This window comes from Parasteatoda tepidariorum, chromosome 10, assembly GCF_982258835.1.
Source record: "Parasteatoda tepidariorum strain Cologne lab strain chromosome 10, Ptep-v5.0, whole genome shotgun sequence".
NCBI classification, from domain to species: domain Eukaryota; kingdom Metazoa; phylum Arthropoda; class Arachnida; order Araneae; family Theridiidae; genus Parasteatoda; species Parasteatoda tepidariorum.
In genome coordinates this window covers 101,854,186-101,878,036 of record NC_141764.1, presented here as the reverse complement: position 1 = coordinate 101,878,036, position 23,851 = coordinate 101,854,186, and the positions used below count along the sequence as shown (strand labels likewise).

The following is a 23,851-nucleotide window of genomic DNA, read 5'->3' as shown; positions in this document are numbered from 1 at the left end:
AAAATTTTCATTAAAGTGTAAATTTTCTATCAAATATAATTTTTCAGTTTTTCTTTGATTGTGAAATTGAGTATGTTTGTGTGTTATAGGTTTTGGATCAAGTACGATACAGAGTAGAATATACACGTCAACAAGAAGCTATCAAAAGGCGTGAGGAAGAAGAAGCTGAAAGAGAGAGGGGTAATTTTTTTCTCTTTTGAATTATGTTTAATTGGCAGGCTTGAGTTGGAGTAATTGAAAAATGCATTTTACGAGCAGTTATATATTTTATCATGTCCTGATTTTTCAAAAACTGATATTTGATACGACAGCTGGTACATAGTAAAATCTGTAATTCATTTTTTTTCCACTAAAATCTGTCATCAATAAACCTATTTTTTTCTTTATATTATGATGTAGCCGACAATTTTTTTAATTTTATTAAATACAGCGCACTATAAAAACCATCCCGAATAACTTTTAATCTAATGATTGGATTTGCACGCACTGGAACTCAACGGTTTGACGGGGCAACCTCACGTAAGTGATATTTTAAGTTACGAAATCGGACACTGAACATACTTTCTCTGAATGAACATAACTTTCGTTTGACAAACTCAAATTTCTGACCACCAATATATGGTCCCAATACAGGGTCGCCACAGGCTACTAAAATGCAACTATTTGCTACTATTTTCAGCTTTAGGCGACTATGGCGACTTTTTTCAGGGTTGCCACTCCACAGGGAAAACCTGGAAAATACAGGGAATTTAAAAATCACCTAAAATAAGAGGGAAAATGCAGAGAATTTTGATTTTTTCTTTGCAAACTGGGAAAATACAGGGAATTTTGTTTCTTATTTTCATCTTTTAAATAATGCTGACCACTCAAAGCGTAATCTATAACTATTTCATTTACTATAATAAACTATTTAATTTACTATGGCATTATTTAAGTATGTTCAACTGTTTTTCCAGCGATAAAAACTAATAAATATAGTTAGCCCCATAAAGCTCACACGAGAGCACAGTAATTGTTGCTTCCTCTTAATATATTGTGTATAATATGTACAGGGAAAACACGGGAAGTTTTTTTTCCAGATTTTAGTGGCAACCCTGTTTTTTGCCTGAAAAGGCTAAAAAAAGCAACTATTTTCAGGAAAAGGCGACTATTAGGAGACTTTTTTTACTCTTGGCAAAGTTTTTTCGCAAAAATGAACGTTACTTTTCAGAACATTAACAAAAGAAATCAAACTTTTATTACAATCATTTATGTCCTAAGAGCCAAAAATTTAAATTTCCATTGGATTTAATAAAGTACTTGTTATATTTTCTCTCTGAGGGGCAGTTTTGTTACTTTTAATTGTTTTTTCCTTCTACTAACATTCATATTTTGTTGTAATCCAACTTTTATTTAGGTACCTATTTTCTAATATGTATACCTTTTATATTTGTACAAAACTTTTTTTTGATTGGAGCATAGTTAAGACTGGGCGATGAATCGATGTATCGCGAAATATCGATTTAATGCATATATCAGTAGGCCAATGTAGTGACTTTCGTTTTAGCCGATGCATCATAATCTGATTTAAGCCGCTGGAATAAGATTACAGTTGCGGTTTAACAATTTAATACGCAAGGATCCTTGACCAGGCTAACGCTGTTACCACACTAACGAAGACTATTTTGATTTCTTCTAGCTGCAGAGATCTAGATAGTGTTTTGCTATTAAGATGATGTTAGTTTCGTGATGTTGAATGACGAAGAGCGAATTGAATCAGAACTCCCGGTTTCCTGCGAGGATCATCGTTGTAATATAGAACTCAATGCATGGTTTCTTTATGTCCATTTTTGTCTTTGGTATTTTGCGTTTTTTGAAGATTATTTTCAATGGGACTTAAGTCATTTTGCGATCGTTGTGCATTTTATTTCGTCAGAAATAATTGTCTGGTTTCTTGTAAATTATTTTCAGTGAGACTTTTGCAGCGATCGTTTCAATCTGCATTATTTCATAACGATTCTTGTCAATTACTTTTAGTAGACCTACTGTTACTTTGCGATTGCTGCACAATGGCTGTTATCTTAAATTTTCGTTCTGAACTCAATCGATCAAATCATTGTGTTTTTTCAATTATTGTTTTTTATTTTAAGCGGTACAATTTAATAGGGGTATTTTGTATTTAACTTTATTATAAAAAGTTAGTTTTTTAAAATTTATTGAATGTAGTTAATTATAATAATTTGATTGTCGTTCAACCAATAAATGCTCAGTCGTTTTTAATTATAAAAAATCTAAAACAAAGCTTACCTTTATTTAATTTGCTTTTATTTTTGAGAAAATGAAAACAAAGTTTTAAAAAAATTTGGCTATTAGTTAAAACAATTTTTTTTAAAATTAAATAAAAAGTTTAGTAATGTTTTGAGGTTTTTAATAATTTAACATTAGTACTTAAAGTATTTTTTTAAAATTTTAATTAAAATTCTTTCAATACTTGTTTGTTTTATAATTTGTTAGATAGTCAGTATCATTTTTAAACAAATAAATCTTTAGTCGATTTTATTTTCAAAAATGAAAATAATAATAAATAAGTAAAAATATTTTTACATTTATTAAGTACGGAATTTGACCATTAGTTAATACTACTTTTTATTATTTTAAATAAGTAAATAAAAAAGGGTCTAATGATGTGTTTTTTTTAAACAAATAATAATTTTTTTTTTTCTAAAGTGAATATTTCTTTGGTTTGTTTTCCACTTCCGTTTTTTTTTCCTTTTAATTTTTAATGCATGTATGTAAAATAATTTGTTACAGTATTATTATTTTTAAACCAATAAATCTTAAATCATTTTTAATTTAAGAAAAATGAAATAAAGCTTGGGTTTGCTTTTACTTTGACTTCTTTATTAATTTAATTGAAAAAATTAGGCAATGATATTGATGTCATATGTTTAGAATTAATATTTTCTTTTGTAATAGATTTATTCCTTTTTTTTATTTATTTTTGATTGATTTAAAGATCTCCCATAGGTAATTTTTGGACATATGCTAAATTGCGCTACATTACTATATCATGATGAAAATTTGAATTTCATTCATCATTGTTGTTAGATTGATGTAGAATCATATAACTTTTACTAATGAGAGGTAAATTATCTTTTTGAATAAGTAGAGGGCTATACCAATTAATTAAAAAGTGTCTATTAAAAAATTTCCATCAATGTCCACTCTGATTTTCAAAAAAAAGGAGGGGGGAGTCAGAATTTATAATGGTGAGAAATATCACAAAGAGAAGGTTCCTGCATCCTTTGTTTAAATTTCAAGCGTTTGTTTGATTCTCTAAATGTAATGAAGACCAAATTATGAATATTTTCCTTTAATTTTATCCATTTATTTTTGTCAATGATTGTATGATTATGAATTTCTTCAAAGAAACCCAAATACTGATATGGTTCAATAAAAAGAAAATTTTTGATTTTATTATATTTAAATGATAAGATTTTCTATTTCTGACTGCCTTCTGTAGGCGATTTGTTTTTATTTATTCACATAATCAGCTGCCTTTTTTTTTCTCCCAAGTTTTTTATTATATACATCCAATTTCATTTTCCTCCTCCAATTTCTGAATAAAGTAAAAAATAAAAAAGTGACACTTTGATGTAGAGATCAACTAATCCGAAGATACTTACGTGTGTGTAAAATTTCTTTTCCTTCAAAACAACAGAATTCAGTCACATTTTTCTGAGATCTTATAAATATTAACTTGGTATTCTGAAATTCAAGTTTTTTTTTAATTTTGGATACTATTTATTTATTTATTTTTTCATAAAATAGCTGCATGGAATACTAATTGTGTATTATCTTTTTAGTACAATATGCACAAATTGATTGGCATGATTTTGTTGTGGTGGAAACTGTGGATTATCAACCTAACGAACAAGGTAGGTTCGTGTCAATGAATACTTTTCCGTATGCATGTTTTGAATGTTGTTCTGAATCTGATAAATGTTGTTTTAGGATTATTTCCTCCTCCTACTACTCCTGATGAAGTTGGAAGTCGAGTGTTACAACAACAACGATTGGATGAACATGGGGTAAATATATTAATATTTTATCACTTTAAGCAGGATTGATATGAATCATATTTCTTTTTTTATTATTATTATTTATTTTGCATACATAAGGTTCGTGCTCACCTTAAAGGTGCTTGATTTTGCTTCACAAAAATTAAGGAATAGAGTGTTTGCCTTCCGGCGAGGGGTACTGGGATTGAATCCAGGAATGACTGGTCGATAAGAATTCCGCATCTGGCTTCTACGGACCACAGTGCTGACGTAAAATATCCTCAGTTGACGACAGATCAAGGGTTTAAGTCCCCTAGTTGCCACGCTAACCATGGGAGATTTTGTGAAGGCAAATTTCCCCCCATGCTTGATCTGGGAGTTCGCTTGTCTTCTGGATTAGGTCGGCTGTTCAACGACGGTTATGTATTACTTTCTCTTAAAAGGAAAAAGTGTGAAAGAAAGTTGATTATTATATTTCAAAGCAAAAGCTCCTATTTTTTAATACGACTCTATAATGATGTACTAATTTTGAATTAGACTAATCACTTTTTATTACGTTTGTTTCCTGATGATATTATTAGCTTTTCAAGTCGTTGAGTAATAGTTTTCTTCACAATTATTTATAATTTCTTCAGCCCTTTCCACATGGATTTTCAAGTAATTGTGATATTTGTAACACAATGTTGTAACATGCAAATTTCAAATTTAAGTTAGCATTTTTTGACACTCGATTTCTTTGTTAATCTAATTTTGCTTTATTTTTAATTTTTTTCCCCCAGACATTTCCACAGGAGTTTTTAATTAGTACAATATTATTACAACACATGTATATATGAATAATAGATTTAAAAAGTGATTATATGTTAACAATTTTTTCGATTCATTTAGCACATCCAATTCTACAGTTGTAATTATAAATAAGTCATTGACTGATAGTTTTCTTGACTCTTTCTACTTTTTTTCTGTATCATTACGTTGTTATTATAATGCAGGAGTATCAACTTAGTTATCTCAATTTGATGCTCTAGATTAGCGATATTTTGTGGTTAATCCTTGTTGTTTTTCTATAAATTTTTTTTGATAGTTGATAGCCTTTTCACATTTATTTTCAGATGATTACATTATTGCAAAATCTGTGTCAAAAAATGACTCAAATTTAAATTGCAACAGGGGGATTTCAAATTTGAGTAATTTTTTTACTCAACTTTGAATATAGACTATTTTTTGGCGGCTTATACCAAAATCACTTTTGAGCTAGTTAGAATTCCATCCTCATTTTATGTAATTTTCGGTCATTCCCCTATGTTATGCTTTTTTTTAATGGAACTGATTACTAATTTTAAAACAGTAATATGAAATAGTAATAAAAAATTGACCAGCTTTACTTAAAAAATCATCAATGTCCACACAGAGGAGAATAGATTTAAATGAAGTCAAAGCATGTAGTTTTGGTAGTAAACACTCTCTACTTAAAATTAAACCTCTACTTAAAATTATCAGAAACAAAATAATTGAACAAATGGATCTGGATATTAAAAAAAAAAACTGTAATGTAAACAATTGAAAAAAAGTGAAAATGATAATTAGTTAGTTATCAACTTAGCTCTCAAAAAGAAAAATTTTCAAACACACTCTTGAAAAAAATAGATAAATAAAAACTTTGATCTCTAGAACTGTTTTGAAAAGAAATCTCAGTTTAAAAGAAGTTATAAAATAACAATGCATATTAATCGGAACAAATAAATACTTTTAGCTTATAATATTGCTGACAAGTGTTTTATCAGAAGAGGAGTGAAGCAGATATCTGAATTCTAAAAAGAAGAAAACCGAACATTTATATTTGGAAAAATTCTGTTAATTACGATACTTGATAATTCGCTTAGTTATTAAAATCAATTTCATCTTATATTGAATATAATGAATTAAAAATGAAAAAAAAAATTATCCGCCCTTCTAAAAATTCAATGATTCTATAATAGATTCTTTGGTGTCATAATTTATAAATGGGGTCTGAGAATCTTGAAATAGAGTGTTTTGCAAGCTATTTTGCCAGAAATAAAGTATAATTAATAATAAACTACAAATATAATAACAAATTCTTTTGCCATAAAAAAGACATGAAAGGTTTTTATTTTAAAGGAATCAATGCTCTGGGGAATGCAGACACGTAAAATTCTTTTAAATTATTATGTGATAAAATTATTCAATATTATATTATCAATTTAATTTTTTAAAAAAATGGTAGGTTGGTATCTGGAATTTACAGATTTGATTTTTTAAATGTGTTTAAGGTAATTTTTCTTCAACCATAGTCTTCTTGACACTCTGTTAAGATTTAAGATAAAATTATCACTTTTGGAACTGTCAGCGAATGTGAAAGTTTTTGTCACTGCTATATATTATCTTAATTTAAAATTTTCTGTTTGATACAAAGTTACTTTAATTTTTAGAAATATTTTGTTTCAGATTTTAAAACTGTGTTGTTTTTATTCTATCTGAATAAAGGATGATTAGTTTTATCTTCTATTGATGTTACAGGTGGAAGATGTGGAGATGGAAGTAGAATCAGATGATGATGGAAGTGACAAAGAACCAGGAAGAGAAAAAGTTAGCAAGGATAAGGTAAAATCTTTTTAAACATCATTAAATTCATATTTATAATTGAAATGTTGAAAAATATATATATAATTTTTTAGACTACAAATTACATTATTCAGAGTTTTCAGTTCTCTTTTTTAATTTTTCTGGTGAGGTTATTTTTTTTTTTTTTTTTTTTTTTTTTGATTTCCTGATCAGTCTCAATCAGTCAACTTAAAGAAGAAAAAAACTACGCAGTATTACGCATTTTGTTCTAAATAATCAAACAAAAAATCATATCTTCGAAACATACCATTATTGGTTACTCTGGAAATCAAAAATCTAAGAGAACTGAAACAAGAGGAATTTTGAGGTTCTGTAAATTATGTAAGAAGTAATAAATTAAAAAATTAACATTTTGCTCATTTGAAGTTCAATGCATTAAGGATATTGGGTTTAAAAAGCTCTCAACATAAGTGTATAAAAAGATGTGGATTTAGTAAACTTTTCAAAAATCTGAAAAGGTAAAGGATTTAAATATTCAAATTTAGATTATCATATTTTGTCATTTTAAATTTCTTTGCATGTAGTTGTGCTGAATTGATATTATTTTGCAGGTTGCTGATGACAGTTCTTCCTCTTCAGACGAAGAAACTGATCGGGCAAGCCCTCCTCCATTACCCAGTGAAGATGCGACTCCCATGCTACCTCCTCTCCCTCCACAACCTGATCAGGTGGTCATCAGGAAGGATTACAACCCTAAAGGTAAAACAGTGATGTTTTATGGAATTAATGATAAGAGTTAATATATTAGCCTTTAAGTGATGTCATTTTTCTTTTTAATTCTGAATGCTTAGTCCCAGAAGCAGAAAGTGCCTAAAACTGTGACGTATGTCGCAGAACAAACGAGGTCCTGCAGAACAATTTGTATCTTGCAATCTTGAATAAGTGACAGCATATTCCTGCGATAATAATTTATTAATAATTCATCGTCATTAACAAAATTTTTCACCTCAAAAGTGATTGAAAAAGTAACAAATCAAGAATGTTTGCCTTGGTTTAAAAATAATGTACAGTATCTGTGTATGATCCTGTATTTTAATAAATGAAAATATGTATTTTTCGGCGGAAGAGCCGCGGCGCTATCGAAAAAAAAGTTGTTTTTTTCCTACATGCGGCGCTTCCGACGAAATATTTTTTAGTAGCAAAAAAATTTGTGAAGGAAAGTTATTTAAGATGGAATAATTTTCTGAGAGAAAGACTATTTAAAAAAATTAATAACGAAGTCGACGAAATATTCGCCCATATCGCGATCTGCTGCAGAACATAGCCAATTCTTAGCAAACTTTTTGGCAGCAGCCTGTAAGAAAATAAATAAACGAAATAATAATTTAAAAAAAACATTGCATAAGGAGAAAATTTAAAAGGTATGCATCTTGTATCCACCCCCAGCTTAAGGAAAAATCGCAAGCTAGAAATCTATTTAGCGCCTTGGCAATTGTAATTTGAGCGAACAGAAAAGGAAGTATAGGACCCTAAATCCGACACTCACGGGACTGACGAAATGCCGAACTTCGGATCTCTTTCGGAAATTCCAATATGGCCCCCAAATTTTACTATAATTGTATTCCACTGTTAATTTCAGTAAAACCAATAAATTTAGTCAAGTTTCGATCGTTGATTATGATGGGGTGAATTTAAAACTGGCCCATCTTAAGAGAAATTTTACTAATCAAAATAATAATCTATATAATATAATCAAGAAGAAATAATCAGAATCCTATGAAGAAGAAATAATCGTTTCTTCTTTGGAGCGAGATCATAGTTCTCGTTTTTTCTTTTAGATAACATTTTGTTTTAACAAAAGACGCTTACCTCGCAAGAAGAAAAAAAAAAGCTAACAGGGAACTACAAAAAAAAAAAAAAAAAATTTTAGCAATTAATGCTAAGAAACTAACAATGAATAACAACAAAAAACAAGCTGAAAACTAATAACGATAAAAAAAAAACAAGCAAGCAACAATTAACAAGAAAAAATAAAAAGCGGCAAAATAAAAAAAAATTTATGAATCGAATAAAAAACCGCAAAAGGGATAGAATTCATTTTGTTGTCCACGTGGTAGTTTCAATGTCAACTGGGTGTGGCCAATTTATGGTCAAACAGAAGAGGGAAATTTGGGGGGTAAAGCACAAGCACAGCTGTCAAGATTGATTGATCAGTTTTTTCCAACTTCCATTTCTTTATTTTGTTCATTGGAAATGCAAGTGTTTTTACTTCTCACTTTATTTTAAACTGCTTAAGAAACAGATGTTTCTTTTGACACAGATTTATAATTTTTTTTTCATGCTTTTTTATTTTTAAAAGATAAAATAAAGTAAGTTACTTCAACAGAATAAAATTCCAAATAAAAAGAATATAGCTGATTTTTTTTGTCTTATCAATATAAATTTCTTTAAAAAAAATTTAAAAAAAAGATTAGATCAGATTAAGTGCCAAATTTTGGAATGCTGGATTAGGGGTCCCATACCCTGTTCTTTTCTCCAACCCCTTTTAAATATTGAGTCACATTGGGTTATTTCCATTGAAGGAGGGGCATTCTACCCACTAAAATTCCACCCTCAAAGATTGTGAAAGTGAAACTTATTTCCCGTTCGCTAATTTCTTCAGAATTTTTTTTGGGGCCTGTTTAGTTATTTCTTATTCTTGCTATTATTAGTTATTTCGTTATTGTTAGCTGTTTCGTTATTATGTATTAATTTTTCCTCAAATTGTTAACGGTAATAAATTTTAAAATCTTCCTTTTAATAAATTTTTATTTTATTTTTCTTATTGCATTGTTTTACGGATTCCTGTAATCAGTTCAGCCTTAATTCAGCTACTGAACACATAAATATTTTTTTGCTGTTCTTCTGTTTTTTGGCGCGGTGCCAACTAGTAAGAACAACTTTATTTTATATAGTTTTGTTGTTTTCTTTTCTTTTTTTTTGCTGAAAGAGAAAACTTTTTTTGTTGCTTTTTTTTTGCTGAAAAAGAAATTTTTTATTATAATTTAGAAATTAAAACTTTATTTTGTGAAATGCATAAAAAAATGTAATTTTTTATTATACAGATATTCTAAATGGTAATTTAAAGGTCTCTTCTGAAAGGATGCTGATATACGCGGTTCAGCGCCATTGCGGCGCTTTCTATAACTTTTTTTTTAAAAAATTCATTTTTATCGAGGTGCGGCGCTTCTGACGAAGCGGCGCTTTCGCCGAAAAATACGGTATTTTAATGTAAAGCTAACTTTTTTTCGCTGTGAAATCCTTGCAGAACATTTGTATATATTAATAAGTCCTGTTGCAGAACATTTGAAAATATTCTGCTTCTGGGTGCTTAGTAATCATGACATTCTTAATTCTGAAATTACGACTCTTTAAACATAGTCTCTGAAATTGACAAAAATCATGATTTAAAAAAAAAACTGATTTAGTTTAAACCAGATTTTTCACATTTATTAACCAAAGCATTTAATAAAACACATTATTAATGCTTACTATTATTTAAAAACAATATCATGGATAAAAAAGTTAATATTTCGTACTAGAGTGGGGGAGATGTTTTAATTACTGCAAATTAACCAATGAAAAATAAGATCATAGTTATTTTTGTTTTAGCTCAAAACTTTTGTGGATTTGAAAAACGGGAGATAATTTCTCAACTAGATATCCGATAAAGAGTAAATTATTACTGATATAAAATTATTGTAAATTACTCTGGACAGAACTAGGATAATGTTTATTTAATAAGTTTTAAAAGCATTTGAATTTAAGGAAACATGAAACTAGATGGATCTAATTAAAATATGTTTATAATTTTCCTTTAGCTCTATGTAATTTAAAAGTTTCCAATATTTTCATCCACTTTTAGTTATTATTTTTTTAGTTTATTTTAAAAACGTTCTCTTTATTGAAATGTTATTTTTTTTTCAATTAAAAAAAATTTAAATTGTTAAACAGAAATAAAATCAAGTGATTTATGCTAGTTTCGACTTTTATTTATTTATTTTTTTAAAGACTCGTTTCAAATAGATCTAACTTAATCTGATGTTAAAGCAAAAAGTATAAAAGTACATATTTATCTTTGGATATTAGAGAATATTGATGATTAGGGTACAGGGCTCATTATTTACATTTATGTAGCACATCATCTTTTTCTTTCCTTTGAAATAATAATTCTGCAAATTTTCTTTTCTATTAATGCTTTTAGGTGTGCGTCCAAACCAGCCTGTGACTGAACAATTCCTAATATCTCCAATCACTGGTGAGAAAATTCCAGCTGATAAAATGCAAGAACACATGAGAATTGGTATGAACATTTATTTTATGTATTAAAATTATTATTTATTAAAATATGTGCATACTATATATATATTCCATTTTTATTATGATTTATTTTTTGATGAGGTATCCTCTTGGGTAATTCTCAGAAAATAGAAAATTGAAAGGAATTTTTTTTTAAATAAAAATCTTCTACTGTAGCAACCGCATAACTAAGCTACAACAGCGCCACCATGTACAAGGCAGTGGATGCTCAGACATCGAACTGAATGGACCTTCCTTTTATTTCTCTTTTCTTAATTAAATTTATGTTTGTCCGTGTGCTATTTGTGTACTAATAAAATATTTGGCACTAAGCTTTTTCCCTTATTTTAAACCCCCCGAGATCTAGCAAGGGTCACACTGGCGCCCAACGTCTTCTGTTCGAAATAGTCTGAGCGTCTGCTCAATAATTTTTCAGGTAGAAAACCAGGGAAACCCTTTCCCGTTCATCATTGTTTTTGGAAAATCCTTTTCCTGCAAGAAATCATACGATTTGATGTGTACCAGTGGTACTGGTTTTCATAAAGATACTGTACGGAGTCCCGCATCCGTTGATAAGTATACTTTTTACAGTAAAATATTCAGTTAAATATTTACAAACTATTGAAACTTAATGATAATATTAGTGTTATGTTTTAAAGTGTATAAATTGTGCAAAAGCTTAGAAACTGCATTCTAAATATTTAAGCATTGAATTTTTCTTCATAAAAGAGTGTTTATACAGTGTTATCGTAAGGGAAACTTATGTTGATGATTATCAAAAACTAATGTCTTATTTGAATTATATATATTTAGTACTTTCTAAAGAGCTTATCCAAAGCTCTATAATATGTGTATTACTTTGAAGAAAAATTGCGAAAGCTCATCCGAGCTTTATTTTGTTGTTATTGCACAGTTGCTTTTGCACGATTGAGATTTGTTTACGTATTTCTGAATATAAGTTCATTATTTTAATCATAAAATGTATAAAAGTATTTCAGAATTCACCCCGAATTCTATAATTTTAGTTAAGTTAGGTAACAACTGATTTATTTTGTTTCATGAAAGTGATAAAAGCAAATATTTAGTTTCATAAAACATTTATATATTTATTGAATGTTTATTAAAGATGGCGACGTAAAGTTAGAAAGTTTCACTTTCAATCGCCTACGCAATCATTCTTAAAAAGTATATTAGTAATTCATTCCAACCAGGAAGTTGTGGATTAAAAATACTATTTAATTCATGGATAAATGAGAATAGCTTATTTATGTGTTTTGAAAAAATGTTATCCCAATAGAACGTTTATAAAATGAGTATTTTATTTTATTTTATTTGGTGGTTTAAGATGTCATTAATACTAAGCTCTCGTAACATTTATTGAAATAAATTGGATATTTTGATTCCTCAAAAGTATTAAAAGAAAAAATCAGTTCTTTATTTTTTTTGTGCTTATATTTAATAATTATAAGAAAAAAGATACGTGTTATGATGTAAACATTTAGTGTCATCTATTAAATTGAACTTTATATTTTTTGAGCAAAGATATTTTACATATTTACACACTGTTTAATTTTTACAAAATAAGTAAGTGTAGTATGTTTTAAAAGTTATAAATTTTATGAAACTGTAGAAGTATTATAATTTGGTTTTCAAGTCATGTTCTCCATTGCTTCTTTTAATGATTTTTTTTTTTTTTAATCTCCAGAATAGAGATTTATTATTTTGCAATCTTGTTTAGCTTTTAAAGAAGATTATTAGAACTTTTATTTTGGTTTTATTTTGTATAGTAGTGTTTTCTGTGTTTAAGAATGAAAAATTTTATAATAAATTATCTTGAATCAGTATTCGTGCATAAAAGTGAAGGTTGATTTGTTACAACAGTTAAAAATAATATTCCATCATAGAATTTTAATTCATCGTTCTAAGTAAATATAATTTTATTTCTATCATTGAATATTTTATGTGGTAGTATTTTATGTGGTAAATACAATATTTTTTAAACATTTTTGCAATTTTAAAACTCTTCAGACAATGTGAATTTATTACATGTTTTCATATTTAAATTTCATATATCAAATTGGAAGTGAAGGTAAATTTAATTTGAGGTATTTTAACCTATTTTAGAATAAATAAGTGGTACTTATATTAGGATTTATAGGACACTATAAAAACACGAACTTTTACAAACTGTTATTTAGAATATGAAACTTTAATAGACATTACAACTATTACGAAAATTTTGAACTACTCTACAAAATGGCTTACCTTGCGAAAGGTCGAAAGGAAGACTTACGACGATTGGCACAAGAATTGGGTTTGAACGTAGGTGAAAATCTAAAAGTCATCCAACTAAAGGACTTAATTGTCGAGTCTGAGGGATACGACGAAGAGTTAACAAAAAATTTATTAACCACTTTAATAGAAGAGAGAATTTCCTTTGAAAAGGCATCTGAATTGCAAGATATCGCTACACAAAAGGCAAATGAGCAAGCTCAAATCTCTAAACAAAGGGAAATGGAGCAGGAGCGAATCGCCAAAGAAAAAGAAATTGAAGATGAGAGAATAGAAAAAGCAAGAGCTCATGAACTTGAAACTCTTAAGCTACAACTCGAAGCCCAAAAGTTGTCTTCACTTTCACCGGCATCACCCGTTCTGAACGCCGATTCACCGAAACTTGAATTGAAAAAGTTGATCCCCAACTTTAATGCAAAAGAGGATGACATGTCATTGTTTCTCAATCTCTTTGAAAGGCAACTAAAGTTTCTAAAAGTTCCAGAAAATCAGTGGGTTGCATATTTGGTAGGAGTCCTGCCCAGTGACGTTGCAAAGATCATCGCTCGAGAACCAGATGAAAAAGCTCAAGATTACAACTTTATAAAAGATATCTTACTGAAAAGATTCAAGTTAAGTGCCGAGCGTTTTCGACAGTCATTTGCAACTCATAAGAAAAACCCTGATTGCACATGGAATGATTTTTATTTTGAACTTCGAAGCTATTTCGAAAATTGGATTAAGGAGGTTAATGTTAATACATTTGAAAAGCTAAAAGAACTCATAATAACTGATCAGATAAAAAAGAAATGTCCACCAGACTTCAAGGAACATTTTTTGGATGATTGGAGTGAAATCATCTCGCCAATTGAACTTGTTGAAAAATTAGACGCATACGACAATCTTCGTCATAAAACAAAAAGAGAAGGACCAGTGGTTACCACTAAGAGACCATTCACAAAAGCAAGAGAAGACTATCCCAGATTCAACTCTGCGAAGAAAGAGGTCTTGGTCAGAAAATTCGAGAAGCCCAAGCAAGAAGAACACTCCTCTGTTTACTGCTATAATTGTGGCACGCCAGGATTTATCAAGTCGAACTGTCCAAATTGTCCTAAAACTGAAAAGAAGATTTCAACTCGTTTCCATAGCATTCAGCTGAACAGTCTGTCAACATCCAGCCAGATGGCAATCCTCGAAGTAAACATCAATGGAATGTGGGGAACAGCATACGCAGATACTGCTGCAACTCATACCATAGCTGGTGAAAGCCTCTATCACCTCCTTAGAGAACAAGGGACTCGTTTCGAAAAGTCAAACCTTACCATGACTCTGGCCGACGGTAGCCAGCCAAAAAAGGAAGTTTTCAAAACCTATGTAAATATCTATCTGGAAAGAAGAAGATTTTCAATGCCAATTTTCGCCATTCCGGAGGCCCAAAGAAATAATACTCTGCTTGGAATTGACTTTATAGAAAGAGCAGGAATCGTTCTAAATCTCAAAGAACACTCGTGGTACTTCAGTAATAGGCCATATAAAACTTTCCCATTTGTGAAACTCGATATTTCAGAAAATCCTGATGTACTTCAACCGGAAGTCAAAAATCATCTATCTGGAATTGTGGACGACGCTACCCCAGCGAATCTCTGCAAAAGCCAGCCAGAAGCTGAAGACCTTTTCTCTGAAGTTACGAATAACGCTACACCAGCAGAAAGTTTTCCACTCCAACGAGAGGTTACAGAACAGTTTGCCGATTCTGTTGAGACCAGTAAGGCAAAGAATTCTACTTTTCTTCAACCACATGAAGGGAAAAATCTTAACTCTAACCAGAGAAGACGACTCAATGCTTTATTGAATGACTACGAGCATATCTTCCGTCCAGGGGGAGATGCTACACCATATATCGAACACCGAATCGAAACAGGGAATACAGCTCCAGTTGCATCGGCACCCTATAGACTCTCTCCTGCCAGAAAAGAAATCTTACGAAAAGAAATTGAAAAACTCCTTGCTACAGGAGTTATCGAGGAATGTGACTCTCCATATGCCTCACCTGCAGTTCTTATTCCAAAACCAAATGGAGAATTCCGTTTATGCATCGATTACCGCAAGCTTAATGCGGTCACCAAAGCAGATCCATACCCATTACCTCGTATGGACGACCTTCTCCATAAAGCCAAACATACATCATACATGTCAACTATTGATTTGAGTTCCGGTTACTATCAGATAAACATGCATCAACCAGACAAAGATAAAACTGCCTTTGTATGCCAGTTTGGGGTTTTCCGATTCAAAAGAATGCCCTTTGGTCTAAAGAATGCTCCTGCAACATTTCAGAGGCTTATGGACATTTTTCGAAATGGCTTAAAGGTAAACACCCTTGCTTATTTAGATGATATCATAGTAATGTCACCCACACTTGAAGATCATCTCGAAGATCTACGTTTAGTGTTTGAACGTCTTCAACAATTCAACTTGTATGCTAACCGAGAAAAGTGCAATTTCTCTTGTTCCAAAGTCAAATACCTCGGACATTATATTACCAACTCCGGTATCGAAGTAGACCCTGCCAAAGTTGAGGCCATTGCTAGTATCCCGCCACCAAAGAATGTTAAACAGATTCAATCCTTCCTACAAACATGCAGCTGGTATCGAAGATTCATTCCTCAATTTGCTGCGATTTCTTGTCCTTAGAGCAATCTTACCAAAAAGCGGACCACGTGGAAGTGGGGTAAAGAGGAACAGTCTGCATTTGAATTCCTTAAGAAGTGTTTAATTTCTCCACCAGTTCTCAAGCAACTTGATGAGTCACAACCTTTTGTCATACGATCCGATGCATCCAATTATGCATTAGGTGCTGTTCTTCTTTAGGGACACGGTCCAGATGAGCATCCGTTAGAGTATGCAAGCCGTTTGCTAACCCCAGCAGAACGAAATTATTCCACAACTGAAAGGGAAGCACTTGCTGTGGTCTGGGCACTCGAAAAGTTTAGAGGATATATCGAAGGAGCGGAAGTTACTGTGGCATCTGATCACCAACCCTTGAAATGGCTTCTGAGCCTTAAATCCCCTACAGGTCGTCTTGCAAGATGGGCATTACAGCTACAATCCTACAACTTAAAAGTTGAATACATCCCTGGTAAAGCGAATGTCATTGCGGATATGCTTTCCCGTCCTAATTGTGTGCATGAAAAAGCGACCTGTGAAATCTGCACAATCATCGTGGACTTACCATCTAAAAGAGCCAGTGATGTTCGAGCAGAACAGTTGAAGGATGAAGATGTGAAGAAAATAATAGACAGCTTTGAAAGTGGTTCAAGAGACGAAAATTTTGCAAATTGGACTCAAAGAGGTTATGTCATGAACCAAGGTGTCTTATACCGTTACGCTCCAGATTCTGATTCAGAAGAAGCGCAGTTAGTCGTCCCCATTCACGAACGAGAAAGAGTGATAAAGGAACATCATGATGCCCCAACTGCAGGACACTATGGTGCAGAGGGCACATTTCACAGAATTTCAACCAGATATTACTTTCCTGGAATGCGCAAGTACATCACGGATTATGTTAAAACTGTAAAGATTGCAATAGATACAAACCAAGTAACCAAAAACCAGCCGGTCTTCTAAGAACTCCAATTTATTCCCAAAGATTCGAAACATTGTCGATCGATCTTTTCGGTCCCTTGCCTGAAACCGCTGACGGTAAAAAATAGATTTTCATTATCGAAGACCCAACTACAAAATGGGTTGAACTATTTTCTCTCAAATCTGCCACTGCTCGAGAATGTGCCATGACACTTTTAGAAGAAGTTTTTCTACGCTATGGCCTTCCCCGTAGACTTATTAGTGATAATGGAACTCAGTTCGTAAGTGCCGTACTCCAACAACTTTGTTATTTACTTGACATTACACAAATACTAACTCCTGTATATTATCCACAAGCCAATCCAGTTGAACGCAAGAATCGAGATTTGAAACCCAGACTTTCTATTCTTGTGGGTGATGATCATGCCATGTGGTCAGAGAAACTTCCGATGATACGTTTTGCGCTTAATACTACAAAGTGCGAAACTACAGGACAAACTGCAGCATTTCTGCAGTTCGGCAGAGAACTACGAACTCTCGATGACATAAAACATGACCTTAGACCAGTTATTCACAATGACAATTTTGTTGCAGAAATTACACCATACTTAAAAAGATTTTCGAAATATTCGACACAAATTAAGGATTTTATTGAAAAGAAGCAAGATCGAAGAAAAATATATGCCGATAAAAGAAAAAGACAAGTTTCTCAATATGCACCTGGTGATCGCGTGTGGGTTGCTTCACACCCTGTAAGTAACAAAGCTAAACAAAAATCAGCTAAATTTGCACCTCGTCGTGACGTTCCTTATATTATACTTTCCCAACGTTCACCAACAAGTTATGAAGTTTCAACTCCTAATGAACCCAATGTTTGTGTCGGAACTTATCATACCTCTTCCTTGAGTCCTTACGTTCAAACTCCTGATACTGACACTCAGCCAATATATCCGCTTCGTAAGCGAGGTCGACCAAAAAGACCCCAAATTAATACCCTTTCCCAAAATCCACATCCAAGTGTTGCTCTTTCTGTCTCCTCGCCGGGACGTTGTCGGAGCCAGAGGGGGAGACTGTAGCAACCGCATAACTAAGCTACAACAGCGCCACCATGTACAAGGCAGTGGATGCTCAGACATCGAACTGAATGGACCTTCCTTTTATTTCTCTTTTCTTAATTAATTAAATTTATGTTTGTTTGTCCGTGTGCTATTTGTGTACTAATAAAATATTTGGCACTAAGCTTTTTCCCTTATTTTAAACCCCCCGAGATCTAGCAAGGGTCACACTATATAATTTTTTTAAGGAATATTCATTTAATAACTCTAATATCTTATAGAGGGCAGTGCAGTTTACAATTATTTCCTTGCTCTTTTGTTTGACACTTTGGGTTATTAACAACTAGATATTTTAAAAGAGCTCAGACGATATATAGTTTTTGGTGTTAATGATTTAGGGAAGCCAGGAAAATAACATAAAAACCTACTTTCTTTTTATAATTGTAGGTATTTTGAGTTTGAAATTTGAGATTATTTTAACTTAATTGATAAAAACTTAAAAGCATGTTTCTAATCTAATCGTAAATCTAGTTCATTATTAAAATACATTAAAAGTTTCAATTATACTTTACTACCCTAGCATAGCTACCAACTGTTCCAATTAAATCTTATTTGTTCTGATTGTTAATCTTGTTCCAAAAATACCATTTTGGGTCCAAAGTTTCCCATTTTTCAGTTTTTTTGTGCCTTTTTACTTCTATGGTGGCAAACAACTGGTAAATTCGTAAAAACTAGTAAAAGTCTGGAAATTTTCTATTTCTGGAAAAGTCTTGGATTTCAATCACTGGTCAGGAAATAATTAAAAAAGTACTCCTCAGTTTTTTCATTGAAATGGAAAGGAAACAGAAAATGTGCCTTTGTCAGTAATTTGCTCTCATAGATTTTTTTTTCTGGTGCCTCACAGTGCTTACTCTCGCTATCATAAAATCAAATATCCTTACTCATTATTTACCTAATTTAAAAGTCACACATTGCAATTCGCAGTTAGATGATTTAAAAAATACACATCGCAATTAATATTCAAGCAATTTAAAAATCAAAAATTGCAATATGTATTTGCTTGATTTATTTTAGAAAGTTTGCAGTAACTTATTCAATGAATAAACAGTTGAAAGGAGTCAGTTTTGTATCTAGCTTGCCATATCAAAGAAATGCATAAATTTCTTTTCATTTTTGTGAATTTTAATTACAAATTATTTTCTAAACTCGAAATATAACCAAAATCAATGAATATTGGCTCCCTACGTAAATTTTTTCCTACTAAAATATGTGTATATTTTTTTTAAATTTCATGTAGCTACTTACCCCTGTAATATTTATTACAGATTTGATTGTAGCTTCATGAAAAAATACCTGAATTTTTAGAAGAAAAAAGTTTTTATAGTTGCAGGACTTTTAATAGATTTTTTCTTAATAAAATTTCTTCTTTATTTGAAAAAAATATCCCCCTCTAATTTTTATGGTATTGCTAGTAAGAGTAATTTTTACAATTACATATTAATAAGCTTCGCATTCTTAGTCAAGAAATTCTGAGATAGAGAATCACTGCCCACCTTATAACTGGGTTTCTTTCAACCTTTCTCTCTCTGGAAAGATAAAACATGAGAGGCTTTCACACATTTCAATTCAATACAATTTCAATTTACAAATCACACATTGTGATACATGATTTACATAATCTTTGAGACTTACTTCACCTTTCTTATAATTTTGATTTATATATAGTATATCTAGAATTGTATAAATGCGATTTAAAAATTATGCTTAGTGAAAATTACGCATATTCACAAAATTTTAAAAATCACCCTTCACATTTTATGGATATATTTTAAAGAAAATAAAGCTTGTAAGTCTTAGTTAGTTTTCTGTAAAATATTGTACTACAATAGATTTTATTATGTTTAAAATACATTACTCATTTTCTGAAGTAACAAAATATATAATTTGTTGTTAAAATTGAAACAGACATGTTAAATGGATATATTTTGATATTTTATCTAATTATATACATTTCCTGTAACCTAAAATTTGATCTAACATATTAAAAAACTTATTTATATTTTAATAACTGTGCAATGACACGAACTTTATCAATTATAATATGCTTGTTTGATGTAATATGCATTATTCATTCACTCAATTTCATTAATTTACTTCATTAAATTTTTCAAGAAAAGTTTCACTGATGCTAGTTTTTAAATGTTGGCTAGTATCCTATGTCAATTGGATTTTTTTTTTTTTTTTGGAATTTTTCAAAGTGATTTGAAACAGCAATATAATTATCAACCATTTGTATTATTAGATGATAAATTTAATAAATAATTTAATTTTTTGTTGTCAAATAAGCACTGTGTTTTAAAAATATACAATTTCTGCTTCTACGTAATTGTAAAATCTAGTTGACATGTAATTTAGCATATAATTGTAATACTGAATAGGTCCTTGAAAAATGATCTTAGGTCCTTGAAAGTCATTGAATTTTTAAAAAAAAAAATTGAATGGGAACCCTGCTAAAGTTAACAATTCACTTTGCAAAAATAGCAAGCAGGAATGGACCCCACCTTTAAGTTTCTCCAATTGAAGTTGACAATGACTCAGCTAAATCCAGGCTAATGCAAATTTGATATTCAGGACGGTGGAAAGTTTCTACAACAATAAATTTATTTTAAAAACATATTAATCTGGTAGGCATACTCTCACAAACAGAGGGACAAATGAGTAACGAAAAGAAAGAATGCAAAATAATCTTCTTCAACAGAAGCGTAAATACTCTTTAAACAGATAATGGATGACGTCGTGATCCATGCGAAAAGGACCAACAGCAAGCGGGGGGGGGAATGGCCGTTCCCCACACACCCTGGCATTACCGACGTAAGTTGAATGCATGAGATCGTCATCTTAAACGACTGACGAAGATCGACCCTATACCCTTTTTTTATGTTATTTAATCAATCGAAATAGAAAAAACTCTTTTAGCATTTATTTATCTAACAAGTTTGGAGAAAAGCCACAATTTTGTGAAAATGAAAAGCGTTTGTGGTTTAATGTTTTAATATTTAAAAACTTACTCCAATGCTGCATTGCCTGGGCTCATAAAAGTGAGCAATAACTGAGAATAAGGCAGTGATCTTGATAATTTCCATCTAGGTGAAAATATTTCCCTAAATTGGTGATTTTTAAAAAAGTTTAATAACTTTTAAACTTATATAAGTTATTTGTCTATTCTAAAGCCCATATAATTCTTCTTGGCGAGATTATCTATATATTTAAAATCATCGCATTGCTTCAAGTGTAAGCCACTTAAACTATGGCTTTTATTTTCCTTGACGACAAGGCTTCGAAAAACGGTGTTAATACATACTGTCAGTTCAAATTACTTGTCAAGTTATGTTTTCCTATTTTTGTTTTTTACAAGTTGGCAGCTAAGTCCATACTGTTCAAAAGCAACTAAAATGACATTGTCATATTGCTTATAAGAACCGGAGAATTAGAAAATATTACTATTCTGAAAATAATCATTAAAAATAAATTAATTTGAGTTTGAAGTCCTGGTAAGTCAATTAATTTTGTAAAAATTTGTCTTATAACAAATATTTTTTTTAGAAATTGTTTATTTTCAACTCTAATATTAAATGTTAGTGTTTTGTAACATATTATATATGTAAGAATATGTTACAAATTGAAGAATTGGTTTTAAAATTAATACTCTCAACAACAAAAATTGGTGAAATCAATCTGGAAAATGTGAGGGAATTTTTTTCTGAGCCTTTGTAGCACTCATATTTTACTTTTAATTTGTATTCATAAGTTTTAGTCTAGTTTGAGACAAGACTCAATAAAATAGAAACAAATTGCTTCATTTATTATATTTTCTATTGTCTAAAGGGAAATATGAAAACATCACATAACAATTCAAATAGGAGTCAATTTTAAATAGAGTTTAAATGAATTTGGTTTGAATAAAAAAGTTATATGGTAATAAATGTCTTATTTAATTGAACTCATTTAATTATGTATTGTCATTTTACCGCTTCCTTCTCGCTCCCGTGAAAATGACAGGCTGAGATTTCACCCACTATTTCTCGCTCCCTTGATATTGACGGGCTGGAGTGTTCAGTAGTAATGCGCCAATAAGAATAAAACTAATTCATTTCATTTGCCCGGGGAACATTTTATTTCTCATTTTACACACCTGATGGCAGTACCAGGATATTTTTAAGGTGATTGTAAATACTTAGTTTATTTTAAACTAGTTGCAGCACTAATGAAATACATAATACAAATACAAAATCCAAAAAAATATGCACTTTTATGACCCTTTTCTTGAAAATTAACATCGTTAAGGGGATAACTTTTTTTAGAACTCAGTTTAGACAAAATTCCTCATTTTTAATAGATTCTCTGTTCAGTTCAGGTTATTTTTATTTTCTTCTCTTTCCCATTATTTCCTTTTTTTTTTTACAGTCTTGAACTAAATGTGTTTCGTAATAAATTACTTGTCTCAATTACTGACACGGTTTGTAAAAGTGTGCATTTCTTTTGCAGGTTTATTGGATCCAAGATGGGTAGAACAACGTGATAAAGCACTTCAAGAAAAGATGACTCAAGAAGAAGTTTATGCTCATGGTAAATAATATTTCCCTCTTCTTTTTTTTTTCTTTTTCCTTTTAGATTTTTTCAATAAAATGTAATGTTAGACAATATTTGATTTTGTAAAATTATCTTACCATAAAATACGGATAAAGCCCTCCCCCCTAATTTTGATAAAAATCGTCATGATGTAGAGGGGGACAAATAAACGCTACTGAAGAAAATACGAAGTATAATTTTAAAAAATCATCTATATTTGATTGAGCATAATTAAATATGAATCACAAAAAAATAAGCCACTGAAGAAACTGCAGAGCATAATTTTAAAAAATCATCTATATTTGATTGAGCATAATTAAATATGAATCACAAAAAAATAAGCTACTGAAGAAAATGCAGAGCGTAATTTTAAAAAATCATTTATATTTGATTGAGCATAATTAAATAATCAAATATGAATCACAAAAAAATAAGCCACTGAAGAAAATGCAGAGCATAATTAAATATGAATCACAAAAAAAAAACCACTGAAGAAAATGCAGAGCATAATTTTAAAAAATCATCTATATTTGATTGAGCATAATTAAATATGAATCACAAAAAAATAAGCCACTGAAGAAAATGCAGAGCATAATTTTTAAAAATCGTCTATATTTGATTGACTATGAATCACAAAAAAATAAACAAAGTAAAATAAAAATAGATATAGCAAAAGGAAGCAAATATAAAGTTTAATTAGTAAATTTAACTTCATTTCTACAGCAATCCTTTATTCTTAAATCTTTGTATAGTTGCGATGCATGAAAATAAGTGAAAAAATAAAAATTCAGTGAGAAAAATAAGTATAGAATATTAAATATTTCTTTTAAAAAAAAAAAGATAATTTATTCATGTACAATAATCAGAATGTGAAAATCCATCAAAAGAAATATCTAGTCTTCCTCCGAAAAAAGGTCGTGTACTCTTCATTTAATTCATCAGTATTATCATTGTCTATAGATTCAACATTAACTTTTGCAAATGAGAAATTATAAAGTCCATCTTTGCATTTCCAAGGCATTAGATGGAATCTAATGTGAATCTATGCTAATAATTTATTCATGTATCAAATAATTTATTTAAAGCGTTTGTAATGAGTATTCTTCCTGTGACTTTTTTTTTAGAAAAAATATAATGCTTTTTTTCCTCAAAAATATTCATAATAAAGCCTTGTTTAACTTATCTTTAGCTGTATTATATTTTAAGAGTTTATGTTTGAAAGTTATTTTGAAATGTAATAAAAACTAGAAGTATTGTATTAGCAAAAATAATTTTTAATCTTAAAAAAGGCAGACTAACAAACGTTGATATTATATTTCGTAAATTATGTGACTGTCTATTAGATAAGTT

General features: G+C 30.3%; 1 protein-coding gene across 1 annotated transcript in view; it reads left to right on the top strand.

The window, feature by feature from the left end:
• Nucleotides 1–23,851, top strand: part of Sf3a1 (splicing factor 3a subunit 1) — a 57,538-nt gene that overhangs the window by 14,292 nt on the left and 19,395 nt on the right. The window contains exons 8-14 of the mRNA XM_043038809.3: nucleotides 90–180; nucleotides 3,846–3,917; nucleotides 3,994–4,070; nucleotides 6,579–6,662; nucleotides 7,235–7,382; nucleotides 10,867–10,965; nucleotides 22,418–22,498. Coding sequence (XP_042894743.2) covers nucleotides 90–180; nucleotides 3,846–3,917; nucleotides 3,994–4,070; nucleotides 6,579–6,662; nucleotides 7,235–7,382; nucleotides 10,867–10,965; nucleotides 22,418–22,498 — 652 coding nt within the window. The remainder of the gene's footprint in view (nucleotides 1–89; nucleotides 181–3,845; nucleotides 3,918–3,993; nucleotides 4,071–6,578; nucleotides 6,663–7,234; nucleotides 7,383–10,866; nucleotides 10,966–22,417; nucleotides 22,499–23,851) is intronic.